At 31.9% G+C, this 19,884-nt stretch overlaps 2 protein-coding genes across 2 annotated transcripts; both read left to right on the top strand.

Moving 5' to 3' along the window:
- The first annotated feature begins 203 nt into the window (after window positions 1–203).
- Window positions 204–5,368, top strand: LOC145799073 (uncharacterized). The gene is made up of 5 exons (XM_082888636.1): window positions 204–311; window positions 1,464–1,556; window positions 3,316–3,450; window positions 3,578–3,664; window positions 4,721–5,368. The coding sequence occupies exons 1-5, from the start codon at window positions 246–248 to the stop codon at window positions 4,826–4,828; spliced, it is 489 nt and encodes a 162-aa protein (XP_082744762.1). The 5' UTR covers window positions 204–245; the 3' UTR covers window positions 4,829–5,368.
- Window positions 5,369–8,052: 2,684 nt separating this feature from the next.
- LOC145799378 (NAC transcription factor 56-like) lies at window positions 8,053–11,615 on the top strand. The gene is made up of 4 exons (XM_082888942.1): window positions 8,053–8,074; window positions 8,900–9,052; window positions 9,776–9,927; window positions 11,448–11,615. Exons 1-4 carry the CDS (start codon window positions 8,053–8,055, stop codon window positions 11,613–11,615), a joined length of 495 nt encoding a protein of 164 aa, XP_082745068.1.
- The last annotated feature ends 8,269 nt before the right edge of the window (window positions 11,616–19,884 follow it).

A 19,884-nucleotide genomic window follows, 5' to 3' on the forward strand; every position in this document is an offset into this window, starting at 1 on the left:
AATATTCACACATATAATTTTATCAAGTAATTATTGATATCCGATCAATATAATTTTTTTATAAAAATGAAATACTTGACGATTCATACATGGATCGTCAAGATGGACTCAAAATGGGCCGGACTAGACCGTCCCCAGCTGAAGACAGTCCAAGCCCTACTATAAATAGTTCTTCCCCTTCTTTTCGCCTGTTAAAGGCGGGAAAACGAACAGAGAGAAACAGCGAGCGAAAAACGGAGAGAGAGATGGTGAGAGAGAGGTCGAGTAACGACGACTTGCATAGCTTGCTGGAAGCAATTACATCTTCAGATGTAAGCTTCTTTTCCACTCTTAATTGTTCTTTCATTTCTTAATCACCTTGATTAGCTCTTTTGTTGTAGTTTACACAAACACAAAATTATTTAGTAGATTTAATTGCACTAAATTAACACAGAAATTGAACTATCGTTTCACTTATGGATCGATTCATCGAAATCTCGGCAATCCGTATGCATTTATGGAGTTATGATTACTACTATGTTAGGGTTTTCAAGGAATTAATTCGAGCAGCTTCATTGATTCTAATTCATTAAGCTTTTGTGTAATTCGATAGTTGCAATGAGAGTCATTTTTACAAAAAATTAATTTGAACTTCCATGCTTAAGCAGTTGTACCTTGAAAATTTTGTTTGATAAAACTTTTTATTTATTTTTCTAGCTCAAAACAAGCTCAAAAAGTTAACTTTTATGAAGTTGGGTTTAGATGTTTTTCTTAAGCTAGATTTTTTTAAGTTGCAAATAAGTTTTTTCCAAACAACCTCTGAAAAGGTGTTTACTCGGTTTATGCATACTTTCATGCCAACCATGCAGATTTTGTTAACCAACACCCCCACCCCCCTTTTCTTCAGGAAGCGCGATGGCAATGTGTGATAAAATACTATTATTCATTTTGACCTTTTGTAGGATGGACTCATCTAAATGCAGTACAAACTGACGATAACCTCCTTTCTTCTTCGGGTTCAAATATTTCATAATTTGTTCTTAGGGTTGATATATTTCATGAAGTAAAACTACGCTGTATTTTTTTGTCATCTTAATTACCAAATTTTGTCTACAGATAATAAATTTCATCTTTTGTGGACACTTCTTATTTTTAGAGAATGCTATCCTTGACTTTTGAGTATAGTAGTGCTACAGTAGTAAACTCTAATGGCCTCTTTGTACTTATCTATTAAATTTGTGCTCACTAACCTACAATTCCTTCATTTCATAATCTGTTTTAAATACTTTCTGTAGTCATATTAATTTTATTCCGGTTTTTCTATTTACTTCTTTTGTTGTCTTTATGTCCATCAGACTTCATCAATTTGGACTTTGATGGGGAATTTAACAAATGTTACTGGGTACTGAAGTTGTTACAATGGATCTTGTAGTCTATGGTGAATGGTATAACATTTGTGATACATAAAACTTTTTATCTTACAGGTTGTTGAGAGCCGCGTTCAACTTCTTATCAAACTTGAGGAGTTGGGGATATCTGAGAAATCTGAATTGGGTTCTCTTATTGAATCCCTAATAGTATCCAGCCAACTTTGTTTTGCAATTGTTTTTCATTTCATTCATTCTTTTTTATATAAATCTGAAATATAGTTGAGTTTGTGTCTTGCGTGATTGTTATGGTTAAAATGGGTAGTGTCCAGAATTTGGTTGTAAGCATGGGAGAAATTACAGTGGCTTATTGTATAGCAAAAATTCCAGTCTTGTATATCAACAGATTCTGTCGTCATAGTGGAATTGGGTGAAGATACTTCTTATAGGCATTCCCAAGTGACTTCGTTGTCATTGTGTCTAGTCCTTGCCTTGAAATTGATTTGAATATTATTGATTTTTCAAGATTGGGTCTATAACAATCTGAAAACGGGAAATTTCTGACTTGCAAAAACATGTTGATTGACTTACTGAGAAAGATTTTGCTTGTCACTTTTAAACTGATTTGTGACTGTAATATTCTTTTGAGTCTTTGCTTATCCTCTTTTTTTTTTTTTTTTTTTCTCAAAAAATAAATAAATAAATAAATAATCTTCTTGGTGTTACTTTTAGTTTTGAAAAATGAAGTTTCTTATATTTCATGTTTTATGCATAGGTTGTTCGATTTTTCTCTTTGTATGTTGTCCCTCAAAAGAGAGGTAAAGAGTTGTTCTTTGGTTAAGCCTCAAGGAAATTGGGAAAATCAGGATCGACCAAGCAAATCGTCACTTAAGTGTGTCACCTCTTTTGCTTACAGTGACAAGCTAGGTACGCTTGGCTTTGCCAATTGATACTCTACCTAAGCATGCTTCTCCTATGCCTCAATCCCTTGTCTCCACTGGTACCTTAATCCGCTCACGCTAGCCTAGATCAAGAGTAGGGCCTATGGATCCTCTCGAGGTTGGGCGTAAGGGGGTGCCTGAATGCTTCCTTGTGACGTATATGCTGGACCTTCAAGGGAATGCGGCTCAGTTAGAGCGATCAAGTGGCACTCATGTTCTGACCCTCGTATTTATAGAAAATCTCCTCATTCGGCAACTTGAACACTTTTGTTCACCACCTTTAGTTCTCCACTACTCCTACTATCTCTACCCCCTATTACCACATCAACTCTCACCCTGTCCACCTCAGATCTCCCCTTATTTTTCTAATCTAACTGTCTCAAACCTGTGTCATCACAAAATGATTAAACTTTAGCAATTTGGCAATTTAATTTGTCTCCAAAAAATGATGTACTTTTTTATTTTTCGTAGGGCATGCCTGTGCACTTGTGCTGGGGGGAGGGGAGTTGGTCTCCTTGGACTCATCGTTTTCTCTCTAAATTTAGAATGCTGACTCATGGCTTCTTATATCTTCCCCTTATTATTATTATTCCTTTTTTGATAAACAATGAGATGAAGATGAATTAGTGGAAAAGAAGAAAAAAAGGCAAGTGATGTGGCACAAAGGGCGGATGTAAATGGGAAATAATTTGTTTTGTTCTTTCTATCAGTCCAAAGATCTTTTCTTATAGTCCTATTCTATTAGATAAAAGAAAGCTTCAGATTAGAACTAGTTTGTCATGTGCTGATCTCTTACTGATTGGAACAAAGATGCATGTGCTTGTGGTACACATTCTTTAGTGTGATAAATGACTAGATGGTGCTGTGATCTGTGGCAACAAAGCCTTGCACATTGAACTCCTTTATTGTATAATCACCCACATTAATTGTCAAAGAGGAGATTATCATTTTTCAGTGTGTAATATTCCTGCACACTGTTTGAGTGTTCTATATTTTTTGTCACAATTCTTACCTTAACAGCTGACTAGATTTTCTGGGAAGACTTCACATGCTTGGACATTTCCCAGTGCATGTTAAATAAAACTATTTTGCATGTAGCTGCAAAATATCTTGAGTTAGACATATCAGGATGTCTACGGCACTTTATTTCTCTTGGTATCAAGGTACATTTCATTTCTATCCTCCGTCTACTTCATTAGGTTATCTGTACTTCTGTAACAGATGCTATATTTCAGTTTCTTGAAGTTATTAGAAATATGTGTTGGTGAATATCTTGAGTCTTACTTTTAGGCAAGCATATGGTGTGGAAAGCATTTGAAGATGACACTTATGTCGACTGAGGAGTCTCAAGAAGAACATTGCAATCTCTTTTTCCAGGTAAATGATATGTGATGTAAATTAATTACCTAATGAATTTTCTTAAGTGGGACTTTTCTTGAGTTATGAAGTCGTTTTACAGGATTGTGCAAAGAGAAGTATCAACATTGTTTTTCAGAATTCTTATTTGAAAATAAAATTATGCAGCTTGTAGAAACTTGCTAGCTGTAGGAAGAACCTAGTATTGGAATAAAAAAACCCTTAGTATGTTTCATTTCTGAGAACATGGACTTGCATTGTGCTGATTACATAAATGCTGATTTAACCAACATCTAGATTTTACTGCAATTGAATTGTAATCCAAATGCTGAAGGAAGGTTTAGAATTAGAAGGTTGAGTTTTTTTTTTTTAATAAAAAAACTGCTAACATAGTTAATCGGTTTTGTAAAGGCTTTAAAATAATTTTTCCTGAATATTTGCCAAGGTCTTCTCAGAACTTTGAGACTTGTAGGTTTGGACCCTACAATGATGTGTCATTTTTATTTTTTCTTTACTTTTGAGTTTCCTTGCATTATTGATAAGTATGATTTGACCATAGTCAAACTGGATGTTGAATTTCTTAAGGCTGTTATGTCACACCTGTTCACAGAGGATGGCAAGTCGCGACTTGTTTTGGTGGATTGGGACATTTTCTGAAAATGCTTCTGCATATATCATAACCTTTAATTAAAAGTCCTGTATCAAATTAAACCCTGTACTGTTAAAAATCATCAAAATATTTTTATTAGAGGAATCAAAACTGTATCCTGTGAGGGGCAAAAAAAAACAAACTTTCTTTCATCAGAATCTGTTTTAGATTAACATTTATTTAAGATACTTATTGTGCCTTTCGAGTCTTCTCTTCTGTTAATTATCTCTTTGGTACTCTTTCCAGTTGCCACAAGTCTTGTGTTTGAAATATTTGTTATGGTGCAACTTTTCTTCTTGCAGTAGTCTCTGCATTTTTGCTTTGATTTCTGAAACTCTACAAGACGTGGCATTAAATTCTCTGCACCAAAGCATGCCAACTGTCTTAAAGCAATATTTCCCTAACAGCTGTGAATTTTTCTTTTGCAGTTGCTTGTGGATCTGTTGAGGTACACTGCTGCTAGTTTTTCAGCTTTAGCAAGATATCCTGTTTTAGACGACAAGGAGTTGATGGTTACAGTTGGTCAGCTGGAGTAGAAGACAACTCTTGGGAACATATTGGTGCAGATCACTAGGTAGTAGGTAAATGACCATTCCTTGTCTTTAAATAATAATTATGTTTAAGCTAGAAGTACATCTTAGTTGTTTGTAGGGTGATGGGATATATCATATAGATCCCATTATCTCCCTTGCTTGCTGCTAAATATCTTGAGTTTGATTATGAACTGATTGAAGCATCACTTATTTAATAGTTTTGTGTGCTGGTTTTGCTAAGGGCTCTAGAAATCATTTAAGTTCTAATCATCAGATTGATTTTCTTAGCCAATATGTGGATGGAATTCAAATGGGAGGTTCCCCATGTTTTACTAATGTTAGTTGATAAATACCTTACTGTTCCTACTTCACTGTTAATCTGTAGAAGCTTGTAAAAGCTCACAAGTATTCGATGCTTTTTATCATGTAGATTCATCTTTACTTCTAATATTGATATTGCAAGTCTTTTTTCTTTCTTTTGTGGGTGCTTTGTGCTTTTTCTGTGGAGTGTAATGATTCAGGAGTCCACTTTGTCCAAATTCAGGTCTGAAGTTCAAAGCTTATTGATCTTATTAGCTTGTGAATTTCTCTCTATGATTTTCATGATTTGCCCAAGCATTATTATTAATACTATGAATTGCTAACAAACACATTCAATGTCATATCACTACAAATGGGAAAATTTTGTATGGAGGGATTGAGTATAATGATATTTGATTTAACATTCATGCAATAATTCTTGTGAATGTGTGTCACTCTAACATGTCATGCTTGCTTGACATTGATCATCACATATACAGTCAGTTGATGCATAACCACAGCAGAGTTGATTGATTCCCATATAGGTTGATAGTTTGGTTTTGGAGTTGCTAAAAGGCAATTTGTGTTTGTAGCGGTCTCTGAATTAATTTGTATTTTCATTTTTCAGGTCAGAAATTAATTAGAAAGATGCAAAATATAGTCAAAGAATTCAAGAAGTTTGTGTTTCAAATTTTTTCATTTTTTAATATATGTAAGCACAGTTAATTTTTTAAATAATATATATTCACAAAAAGATCGTACACAAGCTGTATTGAAATTTATCATTTTTAAATATTGTGCTCATTAGTGACCTTCTAATTACAATGTCATTGACACTGAGCTGCTGTGGCATCTAATTGTTAACAGGGAAGTTACTTCCAAAAGAATTAAGATCAAGCAGAAATAATTAATGTTTCTATTTTGGTTTGTTGAATTAACTTTTTAGTTTATTCATATGCATTAGCGGTTTCTGGATTAATTTGTGTTTTTATTTTTCAGGTCAGAATTTTTTTAGAGAGATGCAAAATATGGTCCAAGAATTAAAGAATTTAGTTTTTTTAAGTTTTTTCATTTTTTAATATATGTAAGCACAGTTAATTTTTTATTATTTAATTCCTTTGTATATACTTTTGAATATTTAATTTTCATTTATGAAATATATGACGTTATTCTATTCAATATGTGGTTATGATTCAAAATATAGTATATAGTGTGTATTACATTATTCAAATGTGCATACAAAAATAATATTGATTATTTTTCAAATATGTAGCACCTTTTTTTTATCACAGATTTTATTAGTTATTAATCACATTTAAAAGATGTGATCTAAATGTTATTAATCACACTTAAAAGATGTGATGTAAATATTTTTAATCACACTTAAAAGGTGTGATCTAAATGTTATTAATCACACTTAAAAAGTGTGATTAAAAATGATCATTTTTAATCACACTTCCAAAGATCACACTTAAAAGGTGTGATCAAAATATTTTTAATCACACTTAAAAGGTGTGAACTAAAGTTTTTAATCACACTTAAAAGGTGTGATCTAAATATTTTTAACCACACTTAAAAGGTGTGATCTAAATATTTTTAATCACACTTAAAAGGTTTGATCTAAATGTTTTTAACCACACTTAAAAGGTGTGATCTAAATATTATTAATCACACTTAAAAGGTGTGATGAAAGTATTTTTTAATGACACTTAAAAAGTGTGATTAAAAATGACCATTTTTAATCACACTCCTAAAGATCACACTTTAATAAAACTTAAAAGGTGTGATTAAAAAACATACATCACACCAAAAAAGTGTGATCTTTATCTATATTTGTAGTAGTGGTTCGTGACATTTACCAACAGATGCCACTAAACTTTAGTTGCAATGGCATTTTTTAAAAAATGTCATGACACTAGGTAGGTGCAAATTACTTTTTATGGCACTTAGGTGAAAAGTGTCATAAACAAATATTTTATAGCATTTTGAGAAATGACACTAAGCCAAAAACTTTCCAAGCTTATAATGACATTTTTGAAAAAATAAAAAATGTCAATATATTTTCTAAATTTTTAAAATGCAGTAAATGATTAAAAATAAATGAATTAAACTCAATATACACTACAGGAAAAAGCATATTTGGCGACTAAATTTCCTGACCAAAAAAATTTGGTTGCTGAAAGTCAGCGACCTAAACAGCATTAGTTGCCAAAAGTAAAGCTTTTTGGCGACTAAACAATTTTAGTAGCCAAAAGTCTACAATTGGCGACTAAAACTAAGTTTGGTCGCTGATTATATGGGTTTTAGTGACTAAAAAATTTTTAGTAGCCCAAAGTAAAGCTTTTTGGCGACTAAAAAAATTTAAGAGCCAAAATTCTACAATTGGCAACTAAAAATAAGTTTGGTCGCTGATTATATGGGTTTTACCGACTAAAAAAATTTTAGTAGCCAAAAGTAAAGTTTTTTGGTGCCAAAAAAAATTTTAGTAGCCAAAAGTCTATAATTGGCGACTAAAAAATAAGTTTAGTCGCCAAAAGTGGTCATTTTTAGCGCAGGAGAACTAAAATCCTAAGGCGGGAATAAAATTTTTTGGTGACCAAAATTTTGGTAGCTGAAAGTGCATCTTTGGCGACCAAATCCGATTTTGGTGGATAAAAGTTAAGTTTTTTAGCAACTAAAAAACAATTAGTATCCAAAAGTATAGAATTGACGACTGAAAAATATTTTTAGTCGCCAAAAGTGGTCTTTTTTATTTTGGTAGTAAATAGTTTATTTTACATAAATTATGTTCAATAAAATAATTATGTTTATACATATACTTTTATATTAATATGGATGTATGTCCTATATAAATAATATATGTTGCATATATAATCATGTGGTGCTATAGAGGTGTAGTGGAAAGAGTGTGGTGTATAAGGTTTATGATGCGGAAGGTTGGCAGTTCGAGTCTCCGCAAGAGCGGATCAAATTGTTCTACAACGAATTATCGTCATGAATGGCACTTAATAGCGTCACGAATAGTGCCTACCATGACATTGAAGTGTCACTGAAAGGTTTTAGTCTTGATGGTGCAATGGCACTTACAAGTGTCACTAACTCTTTTTTTAATGGCACTTGATAGTGCCACAAATAATATCTACCATGACATTAAAATGTCATTGAAAGTTTTCAATCATGATGGTGCAGTGGCACTTGCAAGTATCTACCGTGGCACTCATATCTACCGTGGCACCGATAGAAGTGGCACTTGTTCAAAATGCCACAAGACCAAAAAATGTCATTAGAAGAATAGTTTTGTGGCACTTTCAAATGTCACTAAACTAAGAAAATGTTGTAGTGCGAACTCCTTATCTCCCCCTTACCACACTCCTTAAAGTGTGGCTACTAGACCATTGGGCCAAACCCAAATGTCTATTACAAATCTAAACTTACCTATCTAAAAATTATCTATAATTATCATTTCATAATTCAGATTTATTCTATATGTACAGATATAATATAATAGTTATTGGGTGGTCTCTCAACATTCCATAGAATTTTGTTTTTTTCTACCTATTGCTTAACCTCTCTCAACCTTGTATAGTTATAAAAACATATGGTTTTGATCAACAACTACAAAAGAAAAAAATAATAATAATAAATAAATAAAATAAAAATCAAAAATCAAAAATCAAAATTAAATCCCTCCACTTGTGATTTGTCCAATAAGCTGAAGCAACCAATCAGATTCAGAATAGAGAAAGTGTAGTGAACAACATTATCTGCCACCAGGGTTCAGATTTCATCCAACAGATGAAGAGCTGATCATCCATTACCTGAAGAAGATCTCATCATCACTCTCCTCTACTACTACTACTACTACTTCTCTACTCTCTGTTGTAGCTGATATTGATCTCTACATGTTCAGTCCATGGGAACTTCCTGGTACTTCAATTTTCTCATCTATATATTTTTCATGAATTAAATATACTGGCTGCCCTGGTTGATATGTGCTGGTGAGGCAAAAAAATACGAGTGTAACTCATATTTGTTACTCACTCAATGTCGCAATTGAAAGTGGAAGGGTTACATTGATATTTTAATGTAGAGAAGTTATTGATTGGTCCAAGAACAGCATCACGTGACGCTCTACACTTATTGTGATTGGTGGAGGAGGTAAGGATTATAATTTTATATTGGGTGATTAAATAACATAAAGGGACATATGGGTTTATGATTGGCCTAAGGCATAGCCACATGGTGCTCAGGACCAACCAATAATTTTTCTTTTATGTAACACCCTGAAAAGGAATTTATATACACATTCTCTTATTAGTCCAAAACTGTGGACTAATCAAAAATGTGTATTGATCCCCACTTGAAATGATAAGTCCCAGTATTTTAAATAAGATCGAACTTGGGTTTTGTTCACAGAATGATTATAAATAGGTGAGACTTATCATTTTAAAATATATTTAAGTGTAACTAGATCATACGTCAATTTAAAATTGTTCCATGAGAAAAGGTCGTTTTAAAAATATATTTTTAAAAAAAACCAAAAAGGAGTTTTCTAAATTAATCAAACAGGCTTTTAGTATCAATTTTGAATTTTAATTGAGCACTTATATTAATTTCATTGCTTAAGAGTGATTGTTTGTATTTGTACAGGCAAGGCATTGTTTGGAGATAAGGAGTGGTTTTCTTCACCTCGAGAGATTGGAAATATCCAAATGGAGCTCGGCCAAACAGGACAGCCGGAGATGGGTATTGGAAAGCCACCAGAACCAATAAACCAATCCTCAACTCCGATGGGTCGCACTGTATTGGGGTGAAAAAGGGTTTAGTGTTCTACCAAGGTCGTCCTCCCAAAGGCTTGAAAACGGATTGGGTGATGAATGAGTAAAGGCTTTTTGATAATGCTCATCGTCCCTCTCAAGCCTCACCATGCGGGTAAGGTTTCATTTATCTTTTGTCTCGCATATGTAGTATTTCATTATGTGAAAATAATCTATACACTTATGCTGTGTTTGGTTGGAGGATTTGGAAAAAGATTTGGAAAATGAAAGGAAAAAGGTGAGTGAAATTAGTTGAAATGTAAATATATTTTATTCACATTTCACCTTCCTTTTTTATTTCCCTTTTAAAATCATTTTTCAAATCCCCCAACCAAACACAGCATTAATTTGCTCGAGCTTCTAATGATGTTGGTCATGTTTGGTGTCATTTTTTGCAATATGAAAGTTGCTAGTAAAAAATCAATGGGATCAACCCAATGGCTAAAACTGGTGTACCTTATTAGGAGGCTGTCTCTGGGTTTAACTCTATTTTCTCCTCCAACATATTAAAAAGAAAGCTAATAATGATGCTTTTATTTTTGATGTTTTTTCTCTATATACTTTGTATCATTGATTTTATCAATAAAAAAATTTTAATGATAAAAAAAAAAGGATAATAATGAGAAAGGAAAAAATTAAAAAAATCTCTCCCCAACTTTCCTAAAAATCTATTTTTTATAATTTATCTAAATTATTTTTGTTTCATAAATTAACAGAAGTTGTGGCAAATAGCGTTGGCATAAATTTTGAAAATAAACTGAAAAAAAAAAAGGGAAGCTAAATCTACATGTATAAAATTAAATTATAAAAGATATTTAAAAAAATGTGCATGTAATCATAGTGGAGTTCATCTATTATGAAAAAAAATGAGACTACCAACGAATAAGAATAAATTAATGGGTTCTACACATGAACATTCTAGTTATTTTTCTGTGATTTATGTGTAACATTACTTATTTTTTATATCATAGCATATATGTTAATCCTCCACAAATTAGTGGGACTAATGTATAAAATTTTCTCTTGATGGTCGTACTAAAAAGGGGAAACTACATATCCATTTATTTGACCAAAAATATTTATAAAAATATGATGGTGTAATTCTTCCCTGTGTAAACGGACACAAGACAGATTACATTCCACGAAAATTCTCACATTTTGATAAATATTTCCCCCACCTCCAACTGATCGGTAGTTTCCCTTATACTGTATTTGATTGAGAGATTTGAGAATAGATTTGGAAAGAGAAAGAGAAAAGACATGTGAAATATGAATAAAATATACTTACATTTCACCTAATTGCACGCACATTTTCTCTCTTCTTTTCCAAATCTCTTCCCAAATCCTCCAACCAAACACAGCTTTACTAAAAACTAGATGAATAAATTTCATGGAAACTTAACAAAACAAAGTAATATCTTCAATTTCTTACCATATACATTGTCCTTGTTTTCGGCTGCAGCATTTTTGTAATTAATAATGTTTTCTATATGCTAATTTTTCAGTTGGATGATTGGGTACTATGTGGAGTTCACCAAAGGGGCAACAATAACAACAACAACAACCCACAACAACAGCAAATAGGAGAATACTACTTTCACAATCAAACTCAAGCCATGATCTTCTTGAGGCCTCCAAACAGAGTAAAAGAACTAAATGAACAAGCACAATGATACATCAAACACTCTCGGGGAGGTCCTTCCAAGCCTTCAATCACTGATACAAGTTCTTCTATCAAAGATGTGCTTAATTCAGATCTGTGTCACGTCTTTTGGGGAAGAAATTGTGTTTTCGCTGAGCAAGAGGCTACACAATGTCCCTCTTGATAACATGGATGATACACGTATTTTCCAAATCTGTTACCATGCTAACTCTGGCCCTCTCTGTCCATTCAATACTAGAAACCAAGATCTTGAAAATGCAAGAGGTTGGTTACATGAACTTAGGCCTCGATTGGAAAGCGGTCGGTTTAGTCAAAAAGTCAAAAAGTTATTAAAAAAGTCAAAAAGTCAATAACTCATACTAAAAAGTCAAAAATTCTCTTTTCTCTCTACTTTTTGCACATCTTTTCGTAAAAAGTCAAAAAGTTATCCCAAACATACTAGTTTTTTTTAGCTCATATTTTAACCAAATAACCAAAAAGTTACTAAATTAACATGTTCCCAAACAAAGCCTTAATACTGGTATTTGGAAGAGCAATGCTGTGGACATAGAATTGAGAAAAATAAAAAGAAAAATCACCCTATTTTTCTTGTGTTATTTTTTGTGTGTGAATTCTATGCGCATATCTTTTGTTGTGTTAGGAGTGATGTCAAATCCATGTATCCTTTTAAAATTTTCGATTTATTCTTTTTGTTCTTTAATATTGCATTTGGATGTTAGGTTTGTGAAAGAATTTGTAGGAACAAAAGAGAAAAAATATATATATATATATGAAAAAGTAATGAAATATAAGTCAATAGCAATATTTTATGCCAACAATTTTTACTATGAAAATTCAATTGTTGGGTATACTTCTTTATTGGAGTGTGGGACACAATGATTTATTAAAAGAGTTTTAATATAGTTTAGTATTAGTTATAATATATTTTTATATATTATATATAATTTGTAGAGAGCCAATTCAGTTTGGAAACAACTAAGGTTTTGATAAAAAAAATAAATAAATAATAAATAAATAAAAACCTTAAATTCACAATGCATATTTTTGATATTATTTTTCCCAAGAAAAAAGTACTGTAGCGGCTGCACTATTTTTTTGATTTTTCAAAAGGGGAGCAACCATTGGTTCTCATTGATAGTTGGTGAGATTAGTGCTTCCTGATTGATTCAGTGGGTTTGCTGGGGGATAACAGCGGCTGTTTGATCTGGGTTGATTGTGCTTGGTTCGTGGCTGTTATTGTCTCTTGATTCGGTTGATTTGGGATAATTATTTTGAATCTTCTACAACTCTGGTTTTGAAGATTTTGGTTTATCTATTTGGTGAGGTCTTTCCTCTTTATTTATTTATGATTATTTGGAATTCACCTAATGGTGGTTTGTGAGACCATTTGTGTCTCGTTTGTAATAGTTTGAAAACTGTTTGATTGATAGTGGAATTAGATTTCGATCTCATGGACGTACCTCACATTGAGGGAACCACGTAAAATTCTTGTGTTGCTTTTGATTTAATTTTTTCGCATTAGTTTTTTAGTTTTTTATTCCCATTGATTGATTTACTTGTGGAAAATCTTATATTTTCCCTAACAACTGGTATCAGAGCTTACGATTTATTTGGGTTTATTTATTTGTGTAAATCAATGGAAGGGAATGTGGGTCTTATGTCTAGCTTCAATGGAAGTAATTGGGTAACTTGGAAAACTAAAATGGAGGACCTATTATTTTGTAAAGATTTGTATGGATCTATTGAGGGTAATAGTGGCAAACCCGAAGGTATGAAAGATGATGAATGGAAGAGGCTTAATCGAAAAGTCGTTGGTGTTATCCGTCAATGGATTGATGATAGTGTGTTTCATCATGTTTCTACTGAAACTTCAGCATATAATTTATGGAAAAAATTAGAAGGCCTTTATGATAAGAAATTAGCCACAAATAAAACTTTTTTATTTCGTAAGTTAGTTAATTTAAAATATAAAAAAGGCAGCCCTATTCCAGAACATCTGAATGAAACAAAGAATATTTTTAACCAACTTGCGTCTATGAAAATTATTTTTGATGATGAGTTGCAGGCTTTGATGCTACTTAGTTCTTTACTCGAAAGTTGAGAGACTTTGGTTGTGACAGTTAGTAATTCAGCGCCCGATGGAGTTGTCACAATGAACCAAGTTACTAGTAGCTTGTTGAATGAAGTAACTAGAAGAAAATCAGCGTGTTCCTCTCATTCGGAAGCATTCGTTGTGAGAGGTCAAAGCAAAACAAGGGGGAGAAATAAGACTCCTCATGGTCATGATCAAAGCCGTAACAAATCAAAAGATGGTTCTTTTTCAAAGAAAGATATTAAGTGCTATTATTGCCGTGAGAAATGACACATGAAGCGAGAATGCCGAAAGCTCAAGAAGAAGGAGAAAAAGCGTGACAAAAGTATGAATAAGAAGTAATAAGACACAACAGCAGTTACTACCGATGATCTCATGGTCGTTTGTGAAAATGATTGTATCAATTTTGTAGGTCAAGAGAGCAATTGGGTGATTGATTCTGGTGCTTCTTTTCATGTGACTTCTCGAGTTGATTTCTTCACTACCTACACCAAAGGAGATTATGGTTCTATTCGAATGGGTAATGAAGGTCTGTCCAAGATTATCGGCATGGGTGACGTTTGCTTGGAAACAAATTTGGGCTGCAAGTTGTTGCTTAAAGATGTGAGGCATGTTCCCGACATTCGCCTCAATTTGATCTCTACTGGGAAGCTAGATGATGAAGGCTACAACAACAAATTTGGTGATGGAATATGGAAGCTCACAAAGGGTTCTTTGGTGGTGGCTAAGTGCAAGAAGACACATACACTCTACTCGATGCAAGGAAAAATTTGTAAAGGTGTTGTCAATGCACTTGAAGATGATACTTCTACCGAATTGTGGCACAAGCGGCTTGGCCATATGAGTGAAAAGGGGCTACAAGTATTGTTCAAGAAAGTGCTTCTACCCAGTTTGAAAGGTACACATCTTAAAACTTGTGTTCATTGTTTGGTGGGTAAACAACATAAAGTTTCTTTTCATAAAAATGTTGCTTCTAGAAAAGAAAATGTTTTAGAGTTGATTCATTCGGATGTTTGTGGTCCTTTAAAGTTAGAATACATAGTGGTGCATTTTATTTTGTTACTTTCATTGATGATTATTCAAGGAAAGTTTGGGCTTTTCTAGTAGAAACTAAAGATCAAGTTCTAGAAGTATTTAAGCATTTTCAAGCCATGGTTGAAAGAGAAACAGGGTAGAAATTGAAGTGCATCCGATCAGACAATGGTGGTGAATACATTGGGCCATTTGATGAGTATTGTCGTAGCCAAGGTATTCGGCACTAAGAGACAGTTAAGAAGACTCCTCAACAAAATGGCGTTGCCGAGAGGATGAACCGCACCATTGTGGAAAGAACAAGGTGTTTGCTTTCACAAGCTCCTTATTGGAGTGTGGGACCCAATGGTTTATTAAAAGAGTTTTAATTTGGTTTAGTATTAGTTATAATATATTTTTATATATTATATCTAATTTGTGAAGACCCAATTCAGTGTGGAAACAACTAAGGTTTTGATAAAATAAAATAAAAAAATCCTAAATTCACAATACATATTTTTTATATTGTTTTTCCCAAGAAAAAAGTACTGTAGCGGCTGCACTATTTTTTTGGTTTTTCAAAAGGGGAGCAACCATTGGTTCTTATTGATAGTTAGTGAGATTAGTGCTTCCTGATTGATTCAGTGGGTTTGCTGGGGGATAACAGCAGTTGTTTGATCTAGGTTGATTGTGCTTGGTTCATGGCTGTTGTTGTCTCTTGATTCGGTTGACTTGGGATAATTATTTTGGATCTTCTACAACTCTAGTTCTGAAGATTTTTGTTTTTCTATTTGGTGAGATCTTTCATCTTTATTTATTTATGATTATTTGAAATTTACCTAAGGGTGGTTTGTGAGACCATTTGTGTCTCGTTTGTAATCGTTTGAAAACTGTTTGGTTGATAATGGAATCGGATTTCGATCCCGTGGACGTATCTCACATTGAGGGAACCACGTAAAATTCTTGTGTTGCTTTTTATTTAATTTTTTTGCATTAATTTTTTATTCTCATTAATTGATTTACTTCTGAAAAATCTTATATTTTCCCTAACATCAATGTCGCTACTAAACTTGAATCTGATCAATCCATTAACTTTCGTGCTAAAATTCTAGACATAAATTCAGGGTGTTTAGCTTTTCTATTTAGTTAAAAAAAAAAAATTTCTTTTTTCTTCACAAATTTAAAGTTCAAACACAGCCTATATATCTTTCTTTTCTTTTCTTTTTTTCACCAATGTAGGATCCTTACATTCTCCCATTTAATACGCAACATTCTCATTACACCGTATGCCTCATGAGACGAACAAAACTACTCTGGCTGGCCTATGTGTGACGCAATTTTACTCCCTTTACGGACTCAAATCAGGTAGAGTACCAAATCACCATGCCGCCCTCATATCATAGAGCGAAGGTCCACTCTGATAGTATTTACCAAAGCTCCTGCAAGGGGATCTATCAACACGATCCAAAATGCTTAAACTCAAAGTTACTTGATATTAAGTTAATCGTGCTCTGCTTTGCCTTTTTCAGATCCATGGCAAAATTTGGAAATTTCTCTATCGATACATATGCAAATATGAAACTAGACAGGCATTTTGAGGAAACATAAAAACATTGATATCTATATTTAATGTTTATTACACAATATTTCTATGAATGTTTGTGCTCACAATTCTTGGTTTATAGAGTCAAGGAATTTATCTATCTATATCTATCTATCTATCTATCTATACTATGTATATAACTAAATGTAGTTGTTAAGTCAAAAGACTCTAAACTTGAATCCTAAATTCTTATAATTTTAAAAAATATATATATTATGTGGCACTTCCCTTTACCTCCCTTCCCACTCTTCAAGCCTTCTCACTCATTCTCCCTACATAAAATATAAAATTAAAAAATAATAAAATATTCATCCATATCCATCACCCATAATAATACTTATCTCAAAATAATAAAATATTCATCTATATCCATCACTCATAATAATATCTATCTCACTCTCAATCTCAATTTAAAACAAAAAAAAAAAAAAACGACAACTCCTACAACTTCCACACACACATTTCTCTATTCAGTTTATTCCAGTCATCTTTTATTTTCTCATAATAACTAATCTTCTCCATTGTTACATTTTGCAAGTTTGATTATTTGCAAAAAATCATTACAATGTCAGTATAATATTATTTTTTACTTTATATGCATTTTTTCAGTGTTTGTTACTTTGTGTGTATATATATTTTTAAATATTTTTAGTTCATCTACATATATTTTCATTTTCTTCATTTTTATGCTCATAATATTATTTCTTGCTTTATATGTATTTTTTCAATGTTTATTACTTTTGTGTATATATATATATTTCTTTTTTCCATTATTTTTCAGTTTATCTACTTATCTTTTCATTTTGTTCATTATTACATTTGGCACGATTTGGGCTTGCTTACTTTTTAATTTGTAATTTGCTTTTGTTTTTCAATTTAATCAGATTCGAAACTCATCAAATTTTGAATTTAATTTAATTTACTTTATCTCATGTCTATCACAACATCACACATGTTAATGGCTTTGCGTAAACTCTCGAAATCAAGAAGATCAGCTCTGCATAAAGTTAATCTCACTTTTGCTCCTTCAAGTTCTCTCAAATGAGAGTTCTTCGGATCATCTACAACCAATATGCACCCACTTAACAACACAAACACACACAACAGCTTCAAACCTTAAACACAATTTCTCAATTTTAAAATTTTTGAAAACAAAATTATATTTGGCTTAAAGTGATTGGTACATTTAACAATATTTAATTTTAAAATTTTAAAATCTTTAAATTTTATCTAAACATATCTAATTTAAAATTTTGATTTTTTTTTTTACAATATTAGAAAAAAAAAATGACTCAAATCTATTAGTGTATTATCTAAATTTTGAATTATTACACATGGCATAATATTACTGGATTTAACATTTAAATTTTAAAATTAAGTGAAATATTTAACTATATGATTTGTGGAATTCCAATACTTTTTTTTTGAATTTTCCAAAAAAAAAATTTTTTAATTTTTACAAAATTTAAGTTGTTAAGTGTTGATTTTTTATTGGCTATCCATGATTTTATCCAAAATTATTGGTTAATGATTGACCACTATTAAATTCTTTTTGGCTATAATGATAACAATTGACTACCATCAATTTTAAAATTTTCTATCAATGTATTTTTAAAAAAAAATTATCATCAAGCATGCAATTTAAAAATTAAATATATTTTATTCTATCACAACTTTATTAAAAAAGTAAATTTATTTTGCTACTATTCAAGAAAATATGTATGCCTTTATTTCGATATAACAAAAATTAAATTATCTTCTACTCATACATAATCTCTCATAAATATCTTATCTTTTTAAAAATTTTGATTATCAACAACTGAATTCTCACATTTCTCTCTTCTTCTTCTTTTTTTTTTTTTTAAGGATGTTTATTTTACTTTTATCATTTTTCAAATTAGATTTGATATCTATCTTTTTATCTATATATCTATATCAATCTATCTATCTGTTGGCTACATATTTTGTACAAGCTAATTACAATTCGACGCGCAGCAGAATAATGGTAATACAGGAAGACTATTCAAGTCTTCGATCCTGATCGTACACGTGGCAGTTAGTATTGGTTATTATGAGATCTAATTAGTAGTGGATCAACAAAGAGATGCAAGGTAATGTGGCTTCAACGGTTACTCACATTTAAATTCAAATTTAAGAGGGAAGCCTAACTGCAAGTGATAGCATAGTGGAGCTAATTATAAGGCAACATGATCAGCGATCATGGAGGAGTAGTTCGACGGTTAGAAATGCAATTTGATAGTCATCCTTGAGAAGTATAAATAGCAGAGAAGGCCCACAAAAAGACCTCCAGACTCAGATCCAAAAAACCAATATCTTATTCTACTTATTTTCCTTTTCAGTTTTACATTTCCAGTCTTACATTTCCTGTTCTTTACATTCCTTTACTTTAAATTTCTGCACTGCACTTCGTTCATAAGAGTAGTTTCAAGTAGTAGATTGTTGCTGTAAACCTCTACGAGGCTGAGTTTGGATCATTGTAAATTTTTCATTTTAATAAAATGCTTCAAATTATTCTTCATTTAATTGTTATCTTATTTAATTCTCCTAAATCAAGCCACCAGTAAAAGTCCTCTTCATTGAGGCTGAAAGAACTAAAACACAATCGTCTGATAATTGGTTGGCAGTTAATTTTCTGTGAGGACTGATTGATCCTTGCTGGCACGCCCGCAATTACAAAAATAACCTTCGAAAGCCAAAAAGCCAACACTATCTATCTATCTATATAAGCAACTGTAGTGGAAGCTCACAAATGTAATGGAAGCTCACAGAATATCAATTATTTAATCCTAATTTCTCATAATTTTGAAAGATTAAAAAAATGAGGTGGCACTTCTTCCTCTCTCACCCTGTTTTTTCTAGCCAAAATAGAGGAGAGACAAAAATCCACATGAAATATATAAGAAAAAATATATATATTTATCACTTTAGATAAATTAAAAATTTTAAAACTCTCTTATCATCTCTTTCCTTTATCTCAATTAAAGTAACCTCCTTTCACATGACTTCCTCTCTCACATGTCTCTCTTTCCTCCTTATGTATAGTTACATTTTTGTTTCAATCTCACACTGCTTCTTATAAAAAAATAAAAATATGACTATATCTCTCTCCCAAAAAACTTGCCCTTATTTGTCACCATCACCTCCATGGTCATTTCATAAGAAAGTTAGATTGGTACTGCCTAGATGGCCATTCCGTAAGAAAGTTAGAGATTGGTATATATGATACAACAGAGGTTGCCATTGCTTTATTTTTATTTATTTTTTAAGCTCATTTCCAAGTTTTTGAGTTATATGTTTCACTTATTATATAGACAAAACAATTGTTTTACATAGAATTTTTGTGTGTTTGTATTCCATATCAATAAAGCAATCTGTCAAATTTTTTTTTTCTTTTTTTGCATATGTTTTTCTTTTTCTTATATTTGAGAAAATTTAGTATTTTACAAGTTACAATAGTGCTGAAGTTCAAACAATACTCCTAAGTCACAAGGAAAACAAACAACAATAAATGAGAAGGATAATCGAGAATTACTAGAACGATCAAATAGATGG

This window comes from Camellia sinensis, chromosome 9 (genome assembly GCF_055761805.1).
Source record: "Camellia sinensis isolate YWXY chromosome 9, ASM5576180v1, whole genome shotgun sequence".
Classification (NCBI taxonomy): domain Eukaryota; kingdom Viridiplantae; phylum Streptophyta; class Magnoliopsida; order Ericales; family Theaceae; genus Camellia; species Camellia sinensis.